The sequence below is a fragment of the Aethalodelphis obliquidens genome, unplaced genomic scaffold, assembly GCF_003676395.1.
Source record: "Aethalodelphis obliquidens isolate GAN/ISIS:26980383/991018 unplaced genomic scaffold, ASM367639v1 scaffold92, whole genome shotgun sequence".
Classification (NCBI taxonomy): domain Eukaryota; kingdom Metazoa; phylum Chordata; class Mammalia; order Artiodactyla; family Delphinidae; genus Aethalodelphis; species Aethalodelphis obliquidens.
In genome coordinates this window covers 3,212,151-3,229,934 of record NW_020838036.1, presented here as the reverse complement: position 1 = coordinate 3,229,934, position 17,784 = coordinate 3,212,151, and the positions used below count along the sequence as shown (strand labels likewise).

The window sequence follows — 17,784 nt, the reverse complement described above, 5'->3', positions numbered from 1 at the left end:
AGAAAACAGGACATATTGCCATAAGAGCAATTCTAGTATTTCACCTATTGAGTAAACTTTCTTCAAATGTTTGGTTAAGTATAAATCCTTATCTACATCAGGAAAATTTGGAGAGTCCTAAAAGCCACTTACCTGATAACCTACAGTATCAGGTAAGTGAATTTTAGAAATCTCAAATTTAGCCAATATAGATAGGTTACTCAACTGAAATTTCATTTTCTGCTTGAGCACTATTAAAAAGCCACTACTTGAGGCTTACTTCAGAGCCTTTGGCTGAGGAAATAAAGAAACACATGGTGTAGATACTGTGTTTTCTTCAGTTAATATCTTACACATAAAATCCAATGTCATAGTGAATTCAGGATAATCCACCAATCCAAAAACTGGTATAGTTACAGAAAGCCAACAGCAGAGGTCACTAGTAGTTAGATAAGTAAAACAGATCCTTTCTTTAATAACCTCATAAACATCTCAAATAAATATGCTGAAAAATATAGAGCTCGGGCTTCCCTGGTGGCGCAGTGGTTGAGAGTCCGCCTGCCGATGCAGGGGACACGGGTTCGTGCCCCGGTCCGGGAAGATCCCACATGCCGCAGAGTGGCTAGGCCCGTGAGCCATGGCTGCTGAGCCTGCGCGTCCAGAGCCTGTGCTCCGCAGCGGGAGAGGCCACAACAGTGAGAGGCTCGTGTACGGCAAAAAAAAAAAAAAAATAGAGCTCTAAGATAAATGTACCAAGGGAGCCAAGGAGCTAGCTAGTCTTCAGACATCCTAGGAGTTCATTTGATAGGACCACTCTTCCTATGGGTCTGGTGACACCCTAAGTTCTCTTGGCAGGAGTACAAAGGACTTAACGCCAATTCTAAATACAAACATATATGAGAGGCTGAAAGTAGTAGGTATAACCAAGATATGGACACTAAATTTTAAACTCATAGATGCCCTAAAATAACTCTGTTATCAGTTATTCATTAACTGTAATTTCAGCCTATTATAAAGTTGACTCCTAGGTGACAGCCAAACTTTCCTTTCACACTACCTAATAGAGAAAAGCTATTCAAGAAGTTGTACAGTGTTTTGACTTTAATATTAACACAAAGGTTAAATAAATAAAAATGATCAAGCTTGGTTTCATTTACAAAAGAAACAAACAAACCTACAATGAGGTTTTCAAATGTACTTTATTTCTTCAATCACGCCATATTTTAATGGGTACATAATGCTTTTACTTGGCATCAATTATGAGTTGATTTTGAAACAATTCAGTATTAAATGAGCTGGGATGATCACTGTTCTCTCCATTCCTTTGGGGTGACTCTGCCAACAGGGGACAGGTTCCATTCTATTCCAATTTGTGTTGCTGTCTGTAAGAATTAAAATGCTGTCAGTTATATGTTTAAACCAGAGCCCACTCTCCCTTGGAGAGTATTTCCTAAAGTGGCAAAGGTATTCTGCACTATAAGTTAAAAACACACAGAAAGTCACCTGGGATACAGTGCCCTCCAGGTAGGCCAAACCTAATTGCTGTCCTAATTCTCTAGAGCAGTGCTGTTCAGTAGAACTTCCAGAGATGAAGGAAATGTTCTATATCTGCACTGTCTAATACAGTTAGCCACTAGCTACATACAGCTATTGAGCAACTAAGATGTAGCTAGTGTGACTCAGCAACTACATTTTAAATTTCATTTAATTAATTCAAATTTGTATATCACATTTCTATACTACATCCTCAACAACATTGTTGCACTCAACCACGACTACCTAAATACTGCCAAAGAGAACTTTTATAATATCCCTTCTTCAAGTAGCACTTCACTTCCAAAAGTGCCCCCGATCACACATTTGTTCAACATCTGTTTACTCTTCCAATTAAGTACACACACTTATTTTAATAATATATCCGATTTCAGGAAGATCAAAATAAGAATGAAAAAGGCCTATTAATAAAGTCTTTGATTATTAAGGCAAGGGTTGTTTCATATCTTTTAAAATCAGTTTATATATTTATTATAACTTCAAGACTCCTATTTTTAACCAGCAAGTACAGTGACTGGTAAGTAGATTGGTAAATGAAGATGTAAAAAACTAAAATATTAAAAGCAAGTCACTTTATATGTCATCCATCAGAAATGCTGTACTCAGTTCTTCTATAGAAGAAAGGTTGATTAAGCAAAGAAAGGTGACCAAGATGGTGAAAACCCTGGAAATCATATAACAAAAAAATGATCAACAGAACTAAGAATGTTTAATATGAAAGAGAAGATCCAGGAGACATGATAGGAATCTTCTAATATCTAACAGCTGATACATGGAAATGTGATCAGAATTTCTGTATTGCAATGAAATGATGGGTAAAATATGAAGGAGGCAGATTTTAACTCAACATAAGATCTTTTCAACCAGCTACACAATATGGAAAAGACTGCCTTTTGATCCACTAAGCAACTTGTCATTGGAAATGTTAAGAACAGATGACGGATGAATGCTCAATGTTGAGGAAGAAATTCCTGCACTAGGTGGGTAATTACGTTAGAAAATCTCTAAAGCCCCTCCTAACTAGAAATGTATACTGTGTGAAAACATTTTGAATACATGAGATAAATGGGAATAAAAAACATCTAAAACAGGTTATCAATCAACAGTACTTACATATGCCCATACAGCAACACAGAAAGTGGCTCCACTTGCTAATACAGCATTACCATATTTGTCATGGAAATCAGGTGCCCGCTTCTGGTGGCTCTGCCTTGCCATTGTTTGCGGAATGCTTCGAACTTAAAGGGGGAAAGAAAAGAGAATACGGGAGCATATCTATCAATTATCAGGAAAAGAGAACATGTGTAATTGATATTGCCACTCACAAAAGCCAAGGAAGTTAATTCTACAGTATTACGCAGTATAATAAAATGTTAAAACATATTGAAGCTAAAAGCAAAGTAGCATACTTTGAAATGCTTCACAAATAAGATTGACAGATGGATAAATATGTGATATAACAAATACAGCAAAATGTTAGTTGTAGAATCTATGTGGTGGGTATGTGGGTATTCATTATACAATTCTTCCAACTTTTCGATATGTCTGGAACTTTCCACAATAAAATGTTGAGGGGAAAAACCAAGAAAAAGTGATGTCAGTAACATCCATGACAAATTGGTATTTGTATAACCTCTGAACTTAGCTCCTACTTCATTAATTTGAGTATTTATGACTTTGAATTTCACTAAAGTTTACTCAGCAGTGCTCAACAACTTACAACATAAAGGGGTAAATAAACTCAAAATCATTAAAGCACGCTAAATGTTTATGACCTTAAAATTACCCCAAAACCTCCAAAAACTAGAGTAATCTTGACTTTTTAAAAAAGTGACTAATGAATATAGCACCATGCTAAAAGAAATGGGGTATATGGAAATGTGTAAGACACAGACCCTGTTCTTGGGTAACTTCCACTCTAGGGGAGGCTATTAGATACAAAGACACAAACCATTATAATAAGAGGAAGTACAATGTTACCTAAGCACTTTGAATAGCAGGTAGGATTTGGTTATGTAGCCAGGCTATTAGATACAAAGACACAAACCACTATAATACAAGGAAGCAGAATGTTAGCTAAGCACTTTGAATAGCAGGTAGGATTTGGTTATATAGGCATGGGGAAGGCAAATCTGAAAAAAGCAGAGACAGAAAACCCAGTGTCCTAGAAAACAAATTACGTTTGAAGGACAAGGTAAATAAATTAGTAACAGGAGGTAAAACTAGAAAGGTTCATGGAGGGCCACTTTTTTGGTAGAGGTAAAAGCTGTTGAGCAGAATGACAACATGAAAGCTTTGCTATTACTGCTATTTTAGTAGAAAGAGTTTCAAACTGCCTCTGGAGGTACTTGGGGGGCTTGGGAAAGAGCCAAGACTGGAAAATGCATCTTTCCAGCTGCTTTTTTCTTCCTCTCCAATCTAAGTAGCAGGTCCTTATTGTTTTAGAGCCTCAAAAGGTATGTAATGAAAAACGTATTAAAGAAACAGCAATGTTGCCCATTCACTAGCACTTATGAATATAATGGGTTATGTGATACAATGGGTTACTTGATATAATGTGATACAATGGGTTATTTCAGGATAGTTATTTGACCATTTAATGGTTTCTTCGCTTAAGTGCCTTAGTTTTTTTTCACCTTTAGTCACACTTGGGATGAGCAAATTTACAAACATTTCCCAATATAATCTGCTCTAGAGCAGTTAAAAAGTGAGCATGTGAATTCCACATTGAAAATAACAACCCCCAAACCCCTTTCCTGAGGTACAAGGCCCTACCTGCTCAAAAAGCAAAGAAAATAAGATTACCAAGCAAGCAATTCTGGAACACCTCATGACCTCAACACTCAGGTCACCCAAGTGGATTTCTTTGGACCTCTTCTCTGTGACAAGAAATGGTTCAGTTACCACCTATTGGTAATCTCATATAATCCTCAACAACTCTATGAGGTAGGTATTATTTACTAAGCCTCTATTTTACAAAGGAGGAAAATGAAGTTGAGAGAGGTTAAATCATTTGCCCAAAGTGAAAGAGATAATAGATGTGGCTTTTGGAATATGAAAAACCGGTCAGACAACTATTTTTTGGTTATTGTCAAAGGTGCTTGAGCGTTTAGAACACAATCTAGTAATACTTCTAATGACTCCATAAACAGAAAATAAAAAGATGGCTAAAGAAGCTAAATGGTAGTTGTTTAAGGTCACTTTCATTGTAAAACTGCTCACGTTACTCAAGGTCACCTTCAGTGCAAATCAAGTATGGAAATGACTTTTATCTCTCCAATCTAGTGCATTCTCAGTACATAATGCTGGTCTCAAAATTTCCCTGTACCTGCCTAACTTTTAGGTAAGAAAAAAATGACCACAATTATTTAGTTAATAATCCACAAATAACATAAAAGCTGCAGTGCTACCATTTAGGTTGTCTCCCTGCAATGAAACCAAGAATTGGAGAAGAGGCTCTTCCATTTGCGGGTAAACGTGTCCCCAAAGCTAAAGTTTACGGAATTACTTAAGGAACAAGAAGTGTTCACCAGGTGTCTCCCTTGAAATCGTAGGCTACCGGAAAAAAAAAAAAAAAAAAAAAAAAAAAGCAGAGCTGGGTTATGACTACAGTAACAAAAGACAGCTGGGAACCCAAACAGAAACGCTGAGCGATTAGGCTAATGCTAAGGACATTTTCCCAATTACTTGGGGTGAAGTAGGAGACAGAGCATTTAGAAAAATAAAGTCGAGATGCACATGGAAGGAAGGGGCACGAAAGACCACGAAGACAACGGATAAAGGCAGTTGGAAAAGATGTGCTCACAATTTTTGCTCACCTCCGAGACGACTTAGTGCGTTTTTGGCCAAGGGAAACATCGTGAAGCTGAAGACAGAACGGCGGCAACTGCAGCTGCTGACTTCTTGCAATTTCACCTCTAGTACCCTTGCAAAGCGCCCTGAGAAACAAAATGGCTTCCTGCTGAGCTCGTTAAAGAGATTTGATGAATCTCGCGAGACCTGTAAAAAACCTATAGAATTTGTCCTCTTTACAGCACGGAAGGATAAACGCCTTGTGGGAAACGAAGTTTTACACTTTGTAAATGACATACCAAGATATTTACGTAACAATGAGAGAATCCCTGGCCTCGAAGCCAGGTTTAGGGATCTATAGAGGAGAGCTGAGACATTGATCTCAGACTGAGACATCAAAGGCACCAGCTTCAAGATAGTGTTTCAGAGGACTGAGCTTGTATCTCGCTCCACACTAGCAGTACTTTCTGTTCCCTCCAAACTTCCTTCATTTCTTTAATTTTTTTCCTATTACTACCTACTAATTCGTTTAACTTTTAATTTTGAAATGATTTCAAGTTATGAGGAAACTTGCAAGAACAGTAAAAAGAATTATTAATATGTAGATAAATATGTGATAAAGCAAATTTAACAAATTGTTGATTGTAGAATCTTGGCGGTGTGTGTTCAGAGTACAATTCTTTCACTTTGTATATTTGGATATTTTCATAATAAAATATTGGGGGAGGGAGACTTCCTGTACACCCATTACCAAGGTACACCACTTGGTAATATTTTGCCACATGTTTTCTTTGTGTGTGTGATTAAATACATGTACATAAAAGATGTATATATAAATGCATCTCTTTTTTTCTGAACCATTTGAGAATAACTTGCATACGTCATGTGTTTTTACCTGTTAATACTTCAGGGTTCATTTCCTAAGAGTAAACTATTCTCTTACATAACCACAGTACAGTTATTAAATTCAGAAATTTTAATATTGAGACAGTACAGCTCATATTCCAATTTCACCAATTACCCCAATATCTCTATCCAGAATTCAATCCAGTTCCGTGTATTGAATTTAATTATGTCTTTTTTTTAAACATCTTTATTGGAGTATAATTGCTCCACAATGGTGTGTTAGCTTCTGCTTTACAACAAAGTGAATCAGCTATACATATACACACATCCTCATGTCTCCTCCCTCTTGCGTCTCCCTCCCACCCTCTCTATCCCACCCCTCTAGGTGCTCACAAACCACCGAGCTGATCTCCCTGTGCTATGCAGCTGCTTCCCTCTAGCTATCGGTTTTACATTTGGTAGTGTATATATGTCCATGCCACTCTCTCACTTCGACCCAGCTTACCCTTTCTCCTCCCCGTGTCCTCAAGTGCATTCTCTACGTCTGCGTCTTTATTCCTGTCCTGCCCCTAGGTTCTTCAGAACCTTTTTGTTTTTTTAGATTCCATATATATGTGTTAGCATAAGGTATTTGTTTTTCTCTTTCAGACTTACTTCACTCTGTATGACAGACTCTAGGTCCAGCCACCTCATTACATGTAAGTTATGTCTTTAGTCTCCTAGAAAATCAAACAGTTCCTCGGCCTTTCTTTGTCTTTCACGGCACTAATTTTTTTCTTACTAAGGTAAACTTTATACTCTCAAGCTTACATATGAAGGAAGTGAGGTGCAGAATCAAGATTAGGCAATTGTAAGTGACAACTGGTAACGGACCTTCTGACTCCACAGGTCTGTGCTCCGTAATATATTTGAAGAGTACAGGCCAGTTATTTTGTAAAAGTTCCCTCAAATTTTGTGTGCTTGACATTTTCTCCTAATTAGATTCAGTTAATGCACTTCTGACAGGAATACTACATGACAGATATGTCTTCTTAGGGCATCTTATCAGGAAGCCTATAATATTAGCTTGTCCCATTATTGATAATGCCAACTTTAATCATTTGATCAAAAGGGTGACCTCCAAGTTCCTATAGTTTAAAGTTACTGTTTTTCCCTTTGTCATTAATAAGTAACGTGAGGAATACATTCAGACTATGTATATATCCTGTTCTTTATCAAACTTCCACCCACTAGTTTTTGTATCCATTGATGATTTTTGCCTAAAAGAATTATTAGTATGAAAGTTGCAAAATGGTGATTTTCTAACTCTATCATTCCTTCCATATTTAATACTGAGTGTTCTACTATAAAGAGGAGTTTGATCTTCTCCCCTATTTATTTGTTCACTATCAGTGTGGATCCATGGATTCCATAGGTTATAATCCATTGCTATCATGATTTATTTTAATGCTCAATAGTCTCAGATGTTGTCAGTAGGATTCCCTTCAAGCTGGCTTATATGTCTTTTTTTGACGTCGCCATCATTTTTTTTGAGCACATCTTTATTTTCTGACACAAGGCTCATCTTGTACTTTCCCTGCCCCAGCACTGGAATCAACCATTTCCCTAAGGAGCCCCAATTTATTTCAGGGATGGCATTTAGCAACCTAGATTTGGCACTAGGTTTGCTCATTGATATTGGAGTGTTATTGCTTCTAGTCCTTCCTGTGAATAGAGCTAGGAATATATATCATGAATGATAAATTTATACAAATACTTCCAATTCCAGTCCAACCCCCAAAAGTTCTCTTTTACTTTCCCTCATTTCATATTTGTATCTCCCTTCTTACACAGTGAGAATCCTGGCTCTCAACATCAGTGTTTTTACATATTACATTATACACAATATATTTTCAGAATTGCTTTGCTCATATCACTATGAAAAAGAAATCTACCTAGTAGAGTTTAAGATTTGCTTGTAGTTGTGTTTTTTTCTTTAGACTAATGGTATGTAATCAAGGTACTGTGTTCATAAATTTTTCAGATTAGTTATTTTTTTTTTAGTGTGGTTTTTTTTCATTTGAAATAGAGCTGTGCTCCCTTTTTTCTGTTTGTATTCAATTTCAGTTTTTTAACCCATTCTTACTGATGTGATTTTTAAATGTTTAACTTATTTTTTAAATTGTGGTAAAATATACATAACATAAAATTTAGCATTTTAACCATTTTAAAGTGTATAGTTCAGTGGTATTAAGTACATTCACATTGTTGTACAACTATCACCACCATCCATCTCCAGAACTTTTTTCATCTTGCAAAACCATATGATTTGCTTTTATATTTTATTTTTAAAATATTAACATTATTTCAAAAGTCAAAACTATACAAACTGGTGTACTTAGAGAAGTGTCATTCCCTCATAACTTTTCTACTCCATTTTCTCCACCTTCTGTAGGTAACCAATTTCATTAGTTTCTGATTTAAGCTTTCTGTGTTTCCTTTTGCAAAATGGGCAAACATATATATTTTCTTATTTCCTCTTCTATTTTACACAAATGTAGCATAATATGTATGTACTTTTGCACTTGGTTTTTTCACTTTAACAATAGATCTTGAAAATCCATATCATTTACAGAGCTCTTCCTCATTCCTTTTCTTTACAGCTGTGAAATACTCCATGGTATTTATGTACCATAGTATATTCAATCATTCTCCTATATTTGAACATTTAGGTGGTTTTGAGAATATTTCAATTACAAATAGTGCTGAAATGAACAAATTTGTGAGCATATATTTTCTTATTGTTGGAGTAGATTCCTAGAAGTGGGATTGCTGAATCAAAGGATAAATGCATTAGATATTAAGTTATCCTCCATTTTTCATTCCCACCAGCAATGTATGAGGGTGCCTGTTTCTCCACAGACTCAATGACATCATGTATTGAATTTTTGCCAAAATGATAGGTGAGATTTTTGTGTACTTAAAAAACTTACCTTAATTTTTTATTTGTTAAATTTACATGCAGTAAAATTCACTCTTTTTTAGTGTAGTCTTCTGAGTTTTGACAAATGTAAACAGTGTGTAACCACCCCAATAATTAAGGAGAGAAAGGCTGTATCCTCACAAAAAATCTCCTTGTGTGGCCCCTTTGTAGTCAGTCCCTCTCCCCACCTCCAGCCCCTGATAGTCACTGATCTGTTCTCTACCTTTCTAGAATGTCATATAAATGGAATCATATGGCATGTCTCAGTGTCCTTTTTTAAAAAATTTCTTACTACGAGTGTCTGTAAACGTTTTAATTTTTTACATATCTCTAGATCACATCTCTTCAGAAGCAACTATTTTCCCTTCCATACCCATCTCTTTGTCTCTCCAACTTAATGAAATTATTTTCCTCTCCGTGTGTTTCTCAGCAGGGCCTAAAAGAATGGTCATATGATATTCCACAGCATCAAAATAAATCCAAATTACATGCAATTGGTTTTGTTGGTGTTTTCCCTCTTGAGTATATTATTCTTCTCTATTATCCCAGTTTTACAACCCACAATGGTAAACAGAACTGGGCCAAATAAGTGGAAAGTTCTGCTATGTAGGATTTTTATTATTTTTTAGATAAGGGAACTGGATATTTAAGAAAACCGATTATGACACAAAAACTTTAAAAAGACAGAAGTGCTTTCTTACAACCTTAGTGCTGCGTCCATCCCTCAAACAAAAGAACGGCAAGTAAAAAAAAAAAATTTGCTGTCTATAACAGAAATTTAAGTACTTGTTGGTGCCTACCTAATAAACCTAAAGGTTTGCCATGAATAAACACTTTAGAATATAACTTTTGATGTCTGTTGTGTTCAGCACATGTGGCACAGTTCCTGGGACACACAAGGTATTCAACAAGCTCTTGTTCATTCACCTTTTAAAATATCCCTCAGTAACACTGTTTTTGCTTTCCTGCTTTTACCTATTTTTGGGCTGTGTTGGGTCTTCCTTGCTGTGTGCGGGCTTTCGCTAGTTGCGGTGAGCCTGGGCTACTCTTCGCTGCAGTGCGCAGGCTTCTCATTGTCCTGGCTTCTCTTGTTGCAGGGCACGGGCTCTAAGAGCGCAGGCTTCAGTATTTGTGGCTCGCGGGCTCAAGAGCTCAGGCTCAGTAGTTGTGGCACACGGGCTTAGTTGCTCCACGGCATGTGGGATCTTCCCCGCCCAGGGCTCGAACCCGTGTTCTCTTCATTGGCAGGCGGATTCTTAACCACTGCCACCAGGGAAGCCCCAACTTTCTTTTTATTTTTTTATTTGAAATACTTTGGAGGCCAAATAAGGGACTTGGATAGCTCCTATCAATCACGTGGCTAGGTCCAATTTTTCTAGAATATTACACGAAAGAGGTGTTCAAAAAGTTCTAAAGAGTCTCCGGGAAAAAGTTTCTGTCGTAACAACCCTAAGCCACCTTGGACGCTGAAAAGGCGCAATGCTTCACGACTGCGCACGCGTATTTGAAGAACCGCTAAGCCTGCCATCTTTACGTTTAATGAAAGGGGCGGTCCCTCATCCTTAGCGGACCAATGTAAAACCTCCAGATTGTCATTTTTCTATTGGCTAACAGAGACCAATTAGAAGTGAAACGTCTTTTAGCGGGCGTCTGGCTGTACAGCGCCCTGACGTAATGTGAGGGGACTACGGGCAGGGTTGAGCTGGACCAATGAGGAGGCGCGAGGGGGCTGGTTTGCCTGTTCTCACGCCCAACCCTCAGACCCAGCCCCAGGAAAGTTTCCCTTCTAGAAAGGAGAGAAGCGAACATGGCAGCGCGTTGGTGGCTTTGGTGCGTCTCTGCGACCGTAGCGGTGGCACTGCTGCTCGTTTACGGGGTTCCCTCAGCCTCTGCCCAGAGAAAGAAGGAGGTGAGGACGCTGTTTCCAGCAACACGGGCTTCTCCCAACAAGTGGGGCTTGAGAGGGTCTGTTTTGTCCTTCCCGATCCCTTTTCCCCGCCGATTCTGTACCTTTGGCGGCTCCAATTCCGCCGTTTTTGGAATTGTGGGGTTCGCGAGAGAAGAAACTGTAATACCTTGTCTTCTGGGACTGTAGAGTCTGAGAGTGGGGTGGGGTAGGTGACAAGCTGGCTTCTATAGGCCTGTGGATGTACATAGCTACGAGTTTTGACACTTCTTTGAGTATGGGCCCCATCAGGTGGTGGCGGGAAGTTCGACTTTAGGTCCAAGGGGTAGAATATCTGAGTCTTTCTTCTGTCAGTAGATGTAACTCCCTTTTAGACGTGTGAGAACTATATATTTTGTAGCATTTTCACTTCAGGAATGAGAGGAGTAAACAGAAGAGCGGAGCTATGCCAAATTTATTTCATTGTCCAAATAATTGATTCAAAGCAAGTTACCGGAGTGAAGCTCTTAAACCATTTTCAATGGTTTACCAAACATCAAGCGCGCCAGGCGCTGTTGTGAGAAGCTTAGTGTATATAAGTGAACAAAACTAAGATTCCTCCTCGTGGAATTTACTGACTTTGGCAAGTGGAGGAGATACAGTATTCTTTACTCACCATTAAGCAATCCAAGCTGAGGAATTTTAACATTGTTGTTTTGAAACGTGTAGAGCCGTATGCTCTTAGAGCTTTACAGATTACTAGCAATTCTTTATGCTCTCTAATTTTATAAATAAGGAAACCCAAGTCCTAAACTTACACAGTTAACTGTTGCAGAACAAGGACTGAAATCCTAGGTCAGTCCGTCTTATGCTATTTCCTGTACATTCTGTGCCTCCTTCTAGTACACGATACCTGTACAGGCACTTTTAAAATGCCATTTAAACATCTCCGATGCTTGTCAACTTGAGCTGAATTTAAGAGAACCTACCTTCTCTGTTTTTGAATATGTGTACTATTCCATAAGAAAAAAAATAAGCTAGCATATTAAAACGAGTTAATTAATAGATTGGCAAAAAGTAAAATTAAAAATATACAATTTTCAAAGTAATGGTGAAATGAGCAGGCTCATACACTGGAACTAGAAATCTATGTGCTTTTTTAGGAGGGTTCCAAGCCATTTTTACGTAGAAAACAAGATGTAAAGCAATACATAGTTTTATATTCTAGAGACCTTTTATGTTTATATATATATATATATATATATATATATAAAAGTGTATATATATAGAGAGAGAAACCTTTGTAAGGATATACAACAGTGGATATCTCTGGGTAGTTGGGATTGTTCATTAGGGGAACACTGTAACTTTTTACCTTATATGTTGGTATTGTCTAAATTTCTACAACCACCATTTTTTAATAAAACAGTGAAAAATGTTAAAAACTAGTATTTCTACCAGTTAAATTATTTATTCATTTAACCTCTCACTAAACTAGAAGCAGAAGAGCCTAGCAGGGGATAGATTACTTTCAAAAGGAATTAGCAATGAATTATGTACTTGATTTTTTATTTTTTAAACATCTTTATTGGAGTATAATTGCTTTACAATGGTGTGTTAGTTTCTGCTTTATACCAAAGTGAATCAGTTATACATATGACCCCATATCTCTTCCCTCTTGCATCTCCCTCCCTCCCACCCTCCCTATCCCACCCCTCTAGGTGGTCACAAAGCACCGAGCTGATCTCCCTGTGCTATGTGGCTGTTTCCCACTAGCTATCTATTTTACGTTTGGTAGTGTATATATGTCCATGCCACTCTCTCACTTTGTCCCAGCTTACCCTTCCCCCTCCCCGTGTCCTCAAGTCCATTCTCTAGGAGGTCTGTGTCTTTGTTCCCGTCTTGCCCCTAGGTTCTTCATGACCTTTTTGGTTTTTTTAGATTCCATATATATGTGTTAGCATATGGTATTTGTTTTTCTCTTTCTGACTTACTTCACTCTGTATGACAGACTGTAGGTCCATCCACCTCAGTACAGATAACTCAATTTTGTTTCTTTTTTATGGCTAAGTAATATTCCATTGTATATATGTGCCACATCTTCTTTATCCATTCATCTGTTGATGGACACTTAGGTTGCTTACATGTCCTGGCTATTGTAAATAGTGCTGCAGTGAACATTGTGGTACATGAGTCTTTTTGAATTATGGTTTTCTCAGGGTATATGCTCAGTAGTGGGATTGCTGGGTCATATGGTAGTTCTATTTGTAGTTTTTTAAGGAACCTCCATACTGTTCTCCATAGTGGCTGTATCAATTTACATTCCCACCAACAGTGCAAGAGGGTTCCCTTTTCTCCACACCCTCTCTTGCAATTATTGTTTGTAAATTTTTTGATGATGACCATTCTGACCAGTGTGAGATGATATCTCATTGTAGTTTTGATTTGTATTTCTCTAATGATTAATAATGTTTTATGTACTTTAAAATTGTTAACACGGTGGATTTTATGTTACGTGCATTTTATCTCAATAAAAAAATGTTTTTAAGGAATCAGATTCTAACTCCCTTCCCATCATGCCACTGTTCAAGACCCTTATCGCTCTTGCAAATCTCTTGCCATAACTGCCTAACTGGTCATCCTTGAACTCATCCTTCATAGTGTTGCCAGAGATGCTAAGGTAAAAAACTGACAACCGAAAGGTTAAAATAACCTATTTTGCAAAGTATAAAAGGACTCCTGTGGTCTGTCCCTGGTCTGCTTTTTCCAGGCTCATCTCAATTCAAGCTCCGCCCTCTACTGGCCGCATGGCTTGCGGGATCTTAGTTCTCCCACCAGGGATTGAACCCTTGCCCCGGCAGTGAGAGTGCCGAGTCCTAACCACTGGACTGCCAGGGAATTCCTGCCTTGATCTTTCTATACTCTCTTGCAAGTATCTATACTTGCTGGAGTATCTCCCTTCTTCTCCCTCACCCCACTCCCTCATTCACCTGAGGGTTCCTACTCTTCAACTCTTAGCTCAAACATTACCTTCCTTCTCAACTAAGCTTTTCCTGGTTCCCCTAGGTGAATTGAGATGAATTCAGCACATTGTATTGTCATTGTTTATATACCAGTCTTTCCCATTAGACTGTGAGCATCTTGAATACAGACACTTTTGTTTAACTGAGGTATAGTTGATTTACAATATTATATGAGTTTCAAGTGTACAACATGGCTATTCACCATTTTTAAAGATTATACTCCATTTATAGTTATTATAAAATATTGGTTATGAATACAGACACTTTTAAATTAATTCTTTTCACACCTAGCAGTATCTGTCAATAAACATCTAATTAATTAATTAATTAACTGTGTACATATAAAGTCAGCAATCTGTTCTTTCACTTGAGGGTTTGTTTAGGTTTCACAATCTAAAATTGGATTTTCTCATCAGTAAACAAGGAACAAACATAGGCTGGTAAAGTTGGTTTCGTTTTTATACCTTTCCCCTGTAACTGAGCATGTTTTGGACTTTTAAATAATGAGATTACTGTGATACTACTTAGAGACAGTTTAAAAATATAGACGTTCTGTTGCAAAATGCTTACAATTTTTGAAAACATTATTTTTAAAAAATCCCAGGTCTATCCACCATAGTAGATTTGACTTTAAATGGTAGGATAATGTATGATCTTATAATCTAAGTATTATGTTTTAAAAGACACCTCTCCTGTATAACTGAGTCACTTTGCTGTACAGCAGTAATTAGCACAACTTTGTAAATCAACTACACTTCAATTAAAAAAAAATAGAGGGCTTCCCTGGAGGCGCAGTGGTTAAGAATCTGCCTGCCAATGCAGGGGACACAGGTTTGAGCTCTGGTCCGGGAAGATCCCACATGCCACGGAGCAACTAAGCCTGTGGACCACAACTACTGAGCCTGAGCTCTAGAGCCTGAGAGCCGCAACTACTGAGCCTCTGTGCCTAGAGCCCGTGCTCCGCAACAAGAGAAACCACCAAAATGAGAAGCCCAAGCACCGCAACGGAGACTAGCCCCTGCTTGCCACAACTAGAGAAAGCCTGCGTGCAGCAATGAAGACCCAATGCAGCCAAAAATAAATAAATTAAATAAATAAATTTATTTAAAAAAATAGAGAAGAACAACAAAAAAAAGACACCTCTCCTAAATGAATATAATTAAAAATCACTCAAGTTGGGCTTCCCTGGTGGCGCAGTGGTTGAGAGTCTGCCTGCCGATGCAGGGGACACGGGTTCGTGCCCCGGTCTGGGAAGATCCCACATGCCGCGGAGCGGCTGGGCCCGTGAGCCATGGCCGCTGAGCCTGCGCGTCTGGAGCCTGTGCTCCACAACGGGAGAGGCCACAACAGTGAGAGGCCCGCGTACTGCAAAAAAAAAAAAAAAAAAATCACTCAAGTTCTTCATAGTTGTCTGTTGTTAAATGAAATGCTACCCTACTTATCGGATTACTTACACTCGTAACAGTGTTTTCACTGGAACATTGACTTATTCTCTAATATTTATTCAATGCCTTCTACATGTCATGCACTATGGTTTATATGCATTATCTCTAATCCTCACAATAACCCTGCAGAGTATTAGCCCTTTTTGAAAGGTGAGGAAACTGACACTGAGCAAGAGAGACGTTGGGGGTTTGCCTAAAGAAGCACAGCTGTAGAGGCTGAGCTGGGATTCTACCCCTTGTCTGACTCCAAATCGTATGCTCTCTGCTAGGCCACAAAGGCTTATTTTGCAGTGACTTATTTTATTTTTATGGTGAATTATTTCCCCCTCTGGTAGAAAGAAAGTTGCTTATTCTTGCAACTGGTGTCATTTTAGGGAGGCAGCATGATAAAAATGAAAAGGCATGGTCTTTGACAAAATTATCCATATCTCAAGACTTCCCTGGTGGTCCAGTGGGTAAGACTCTGAGCTCCCAATGGAGGGGGCCTGAGTTCGATCCCTGGTCGGGGAACTAGATCCCGCATGCATGCCGCAACTAAGAGTCCGCATGCCACAACTAAAGATCCCACATGATGCAAGGAAGATCCTGCATGCTGCAACTAAGACACGGTACAGCGAAAATAAATATTTAAAAAAAATAATAATTGACAATTCTTCACTTGTAAAAAATTATCCATATTTCTTGATCTACTTCTGGGAATCTGTAATAGAAAAATAATATGGAATATGGAAAAGAGTGTCGTTTTTTTTCTTTTCTTTGGCCACACTGTGTGGCTTGTGGGATATTAGTTCCCTGACCAGGGATCGAACCTGGGCCCTGTGAGTGAAAGCCCTGAGTCCAAACCACCAGACAGCCAGGGAATTCCCTGGAAAAGAATGAATGCACAAAGCATACTGAAACATTAAAAAATGGTCTTAATAATGCTAGGGTGGCAGATAGTTTTCCTCCCGTTTGCTCAGTTTTCAAAAAATTGTGTAAAATTTTAAAGATCATGTATGTTAATGCAACCCAAGTGATCTTTAGCAAGTTACTCTGAGTCTCATTTTCCTTATCAGTAGAATGGGAAAATGCCTATCTTCTTTTGTATTGTGAGAATTAAAGGAGATGAGGGCTGTAAAGTGCCTAATGCAGTACCTGGTATGTAGAAGACATTAGATGAATATTATTGATAGAAAATAAAATAAGCTTGTGTTCCTCTGCAGTATAAAATATTTTTCAATTGATCTTTTTATATTGTTTTTATGAAGCTTATTCAGAAAATAAAATTATCTGCATATTTTGACAAGGCAGGCAATTATTGGAAAAAACTTCTGTATTCTTTGACATTGCTTTGAGAAGTGATGCATGAAAGTATCACATGCGCAAAACCCCAGCAATTACTTAGAAAATACCTTATTACCAAGAACAAAAGGCTCAGTAGCATTGCAAAACAAACAAATTGAGACATCCTCCAAAAATAAACATCAAGGAGAGGGGACAGTGGTATATTTTAGCCCTGTGCAAGAAGTATGTGAACTGAGAATGGAGCAGATAGCATTTAAGGATTACAGATACTCTCTTCTCTGTTCACTGTCTTTCTCCTTCAGTCATTATCTGCCAATTATGTTTCCAGGTCTCTTCAGTCTCACTTGTAATTTAAGGATGGAGTTGAAAATTTATTCCTTAACCAGGAATTTTTTAAACTAACATTTGTAGGCTAGTGGATTATTAAGAAAGCTAAAAATATCAAGAATTTTTATGAATAAACCCTGATGGTCTAGAACACAGATATAATGAAATAAGTTTTGGGGGAAAGGGAGGTGCATTTTAGAGGAATTCAGACTGTTGATGCTTAGCTTTATTACTTCTGAAATTCAAAAGTAATCTTAATGGCAGCATCAGAATTTAGATTTAAATTATAGTGGATTCCTATATACCAGGGGTCCCCAACCCCCGGGCCACAGACTGGTACCGGTCCGTGGCCTGTTAGGAACCGGGACTCACAGCAGGGGCTGAGCGGCGGGCCGCCGGGCGGGCGAGCGAAATACAACCGCTCCTGATTGCTCGCATTACCGCCAGAGCTCCACCTCCTGTCAGATCAGCGGGGGCATTAGATTCTCATAGGAGTGCGAACCCTACTGTGAACCGCGCATGCAAGGGAGCTAGGTTGCGCACACCTTATGAGAATCTAATGCCTGATGATCTGAGGTGGAGCTGAGGCGTTGATGCTCTGCAAATACAGATTATCATTAGCAGAGAGCTTTGACTGTACGGAGACCATAATAAATCAATTGCTTGCAAACTCATATCAAAACCCTA

The 17,784-nt window shown here is 38.3% G+C and overlaps 2 protein-coding genes across 6 annotated transcripts in view; one reads left to right on the top strand and one right to left on the bottom strand.

Moving 5' to 3' along the window:
• Window positions 1-1,159: 1,159 nt before the first annotated feature.
• Window positions 1,160-5,529, bottom strand: COX7B (cytochrome c oxidase subunit 7B). Its single transcript, XM_027095602.1, has 3 exons — window positions 5,352-5,529; window positions 2,647-2,771; window positions 1,160-1,361 (listed from the first exon to the last, which is right to left on the bottom strand). The coding sequence occupies exons 1-3, from the start codon at window positions 5,389-5,391 to the stop codon at window positions 1,284-1,286; spliced, it is 243 nt and encodes an 80-aa protein (XP_026951403.1). The 5' UTR covers window positions 5,392-5,529; the 3' UTR covers window positions 1,160-1,283.
• Window positions 5,530-10,756: 5,227 nt separating this feature from the next.
• MAGT1 (magnesium transporter 1) overlaps window positions 10,757-17,784 on the top strand; it is a 48,162-nt gene continuing 41,134 nt past the window's right edge. The window contains exon 1 of one of the 5 annotated variants that reach the window (XM_027095659.1): window positions 10,757-11,042. In XM_027095659.1, the coding sequence (XP_026951460.1) occupies window positions 10,941-11,042 (102 nt within the window). In that variant the 5' untranslated portion in view covers window positions 10,757-10,940. The remainder of the gene's footprint in view (window positions 11,043-17,784) is intronic. The other 4 variants (XM_027095662.1, XM_027095661.1, XM_027095660.1 and 1 more) reach the window with 4 other exon arrangements.

What these genes read in the sequence shown, in the direction of transcription:
- COX7B (XM_027095602.1), bottom strand. Translation starts at nt 5,391, where the DNA reads ATGTTTCCCTTGGCCAAAAACGCACTAAGTCGTCTCGGAG. An exon ending in CGCACTAAGTCGTCTCGGAG is followed by an intron (nt 2,772 to 5,351) that starts GTGAGCAAAAAT and finishes TCCCCCTTTAAG; the next exon opens with TTCGAAGCATTCCGCAAACA. An exon ending in GTGTTGCTGTATGGGCATAT is followed by an intron (nt 1,362 to 2,646) that starts GTAAGTACTGTT and finishes TAATTCTTACAG; the next exon opens with ACAGCAACACAAATTGGAAT.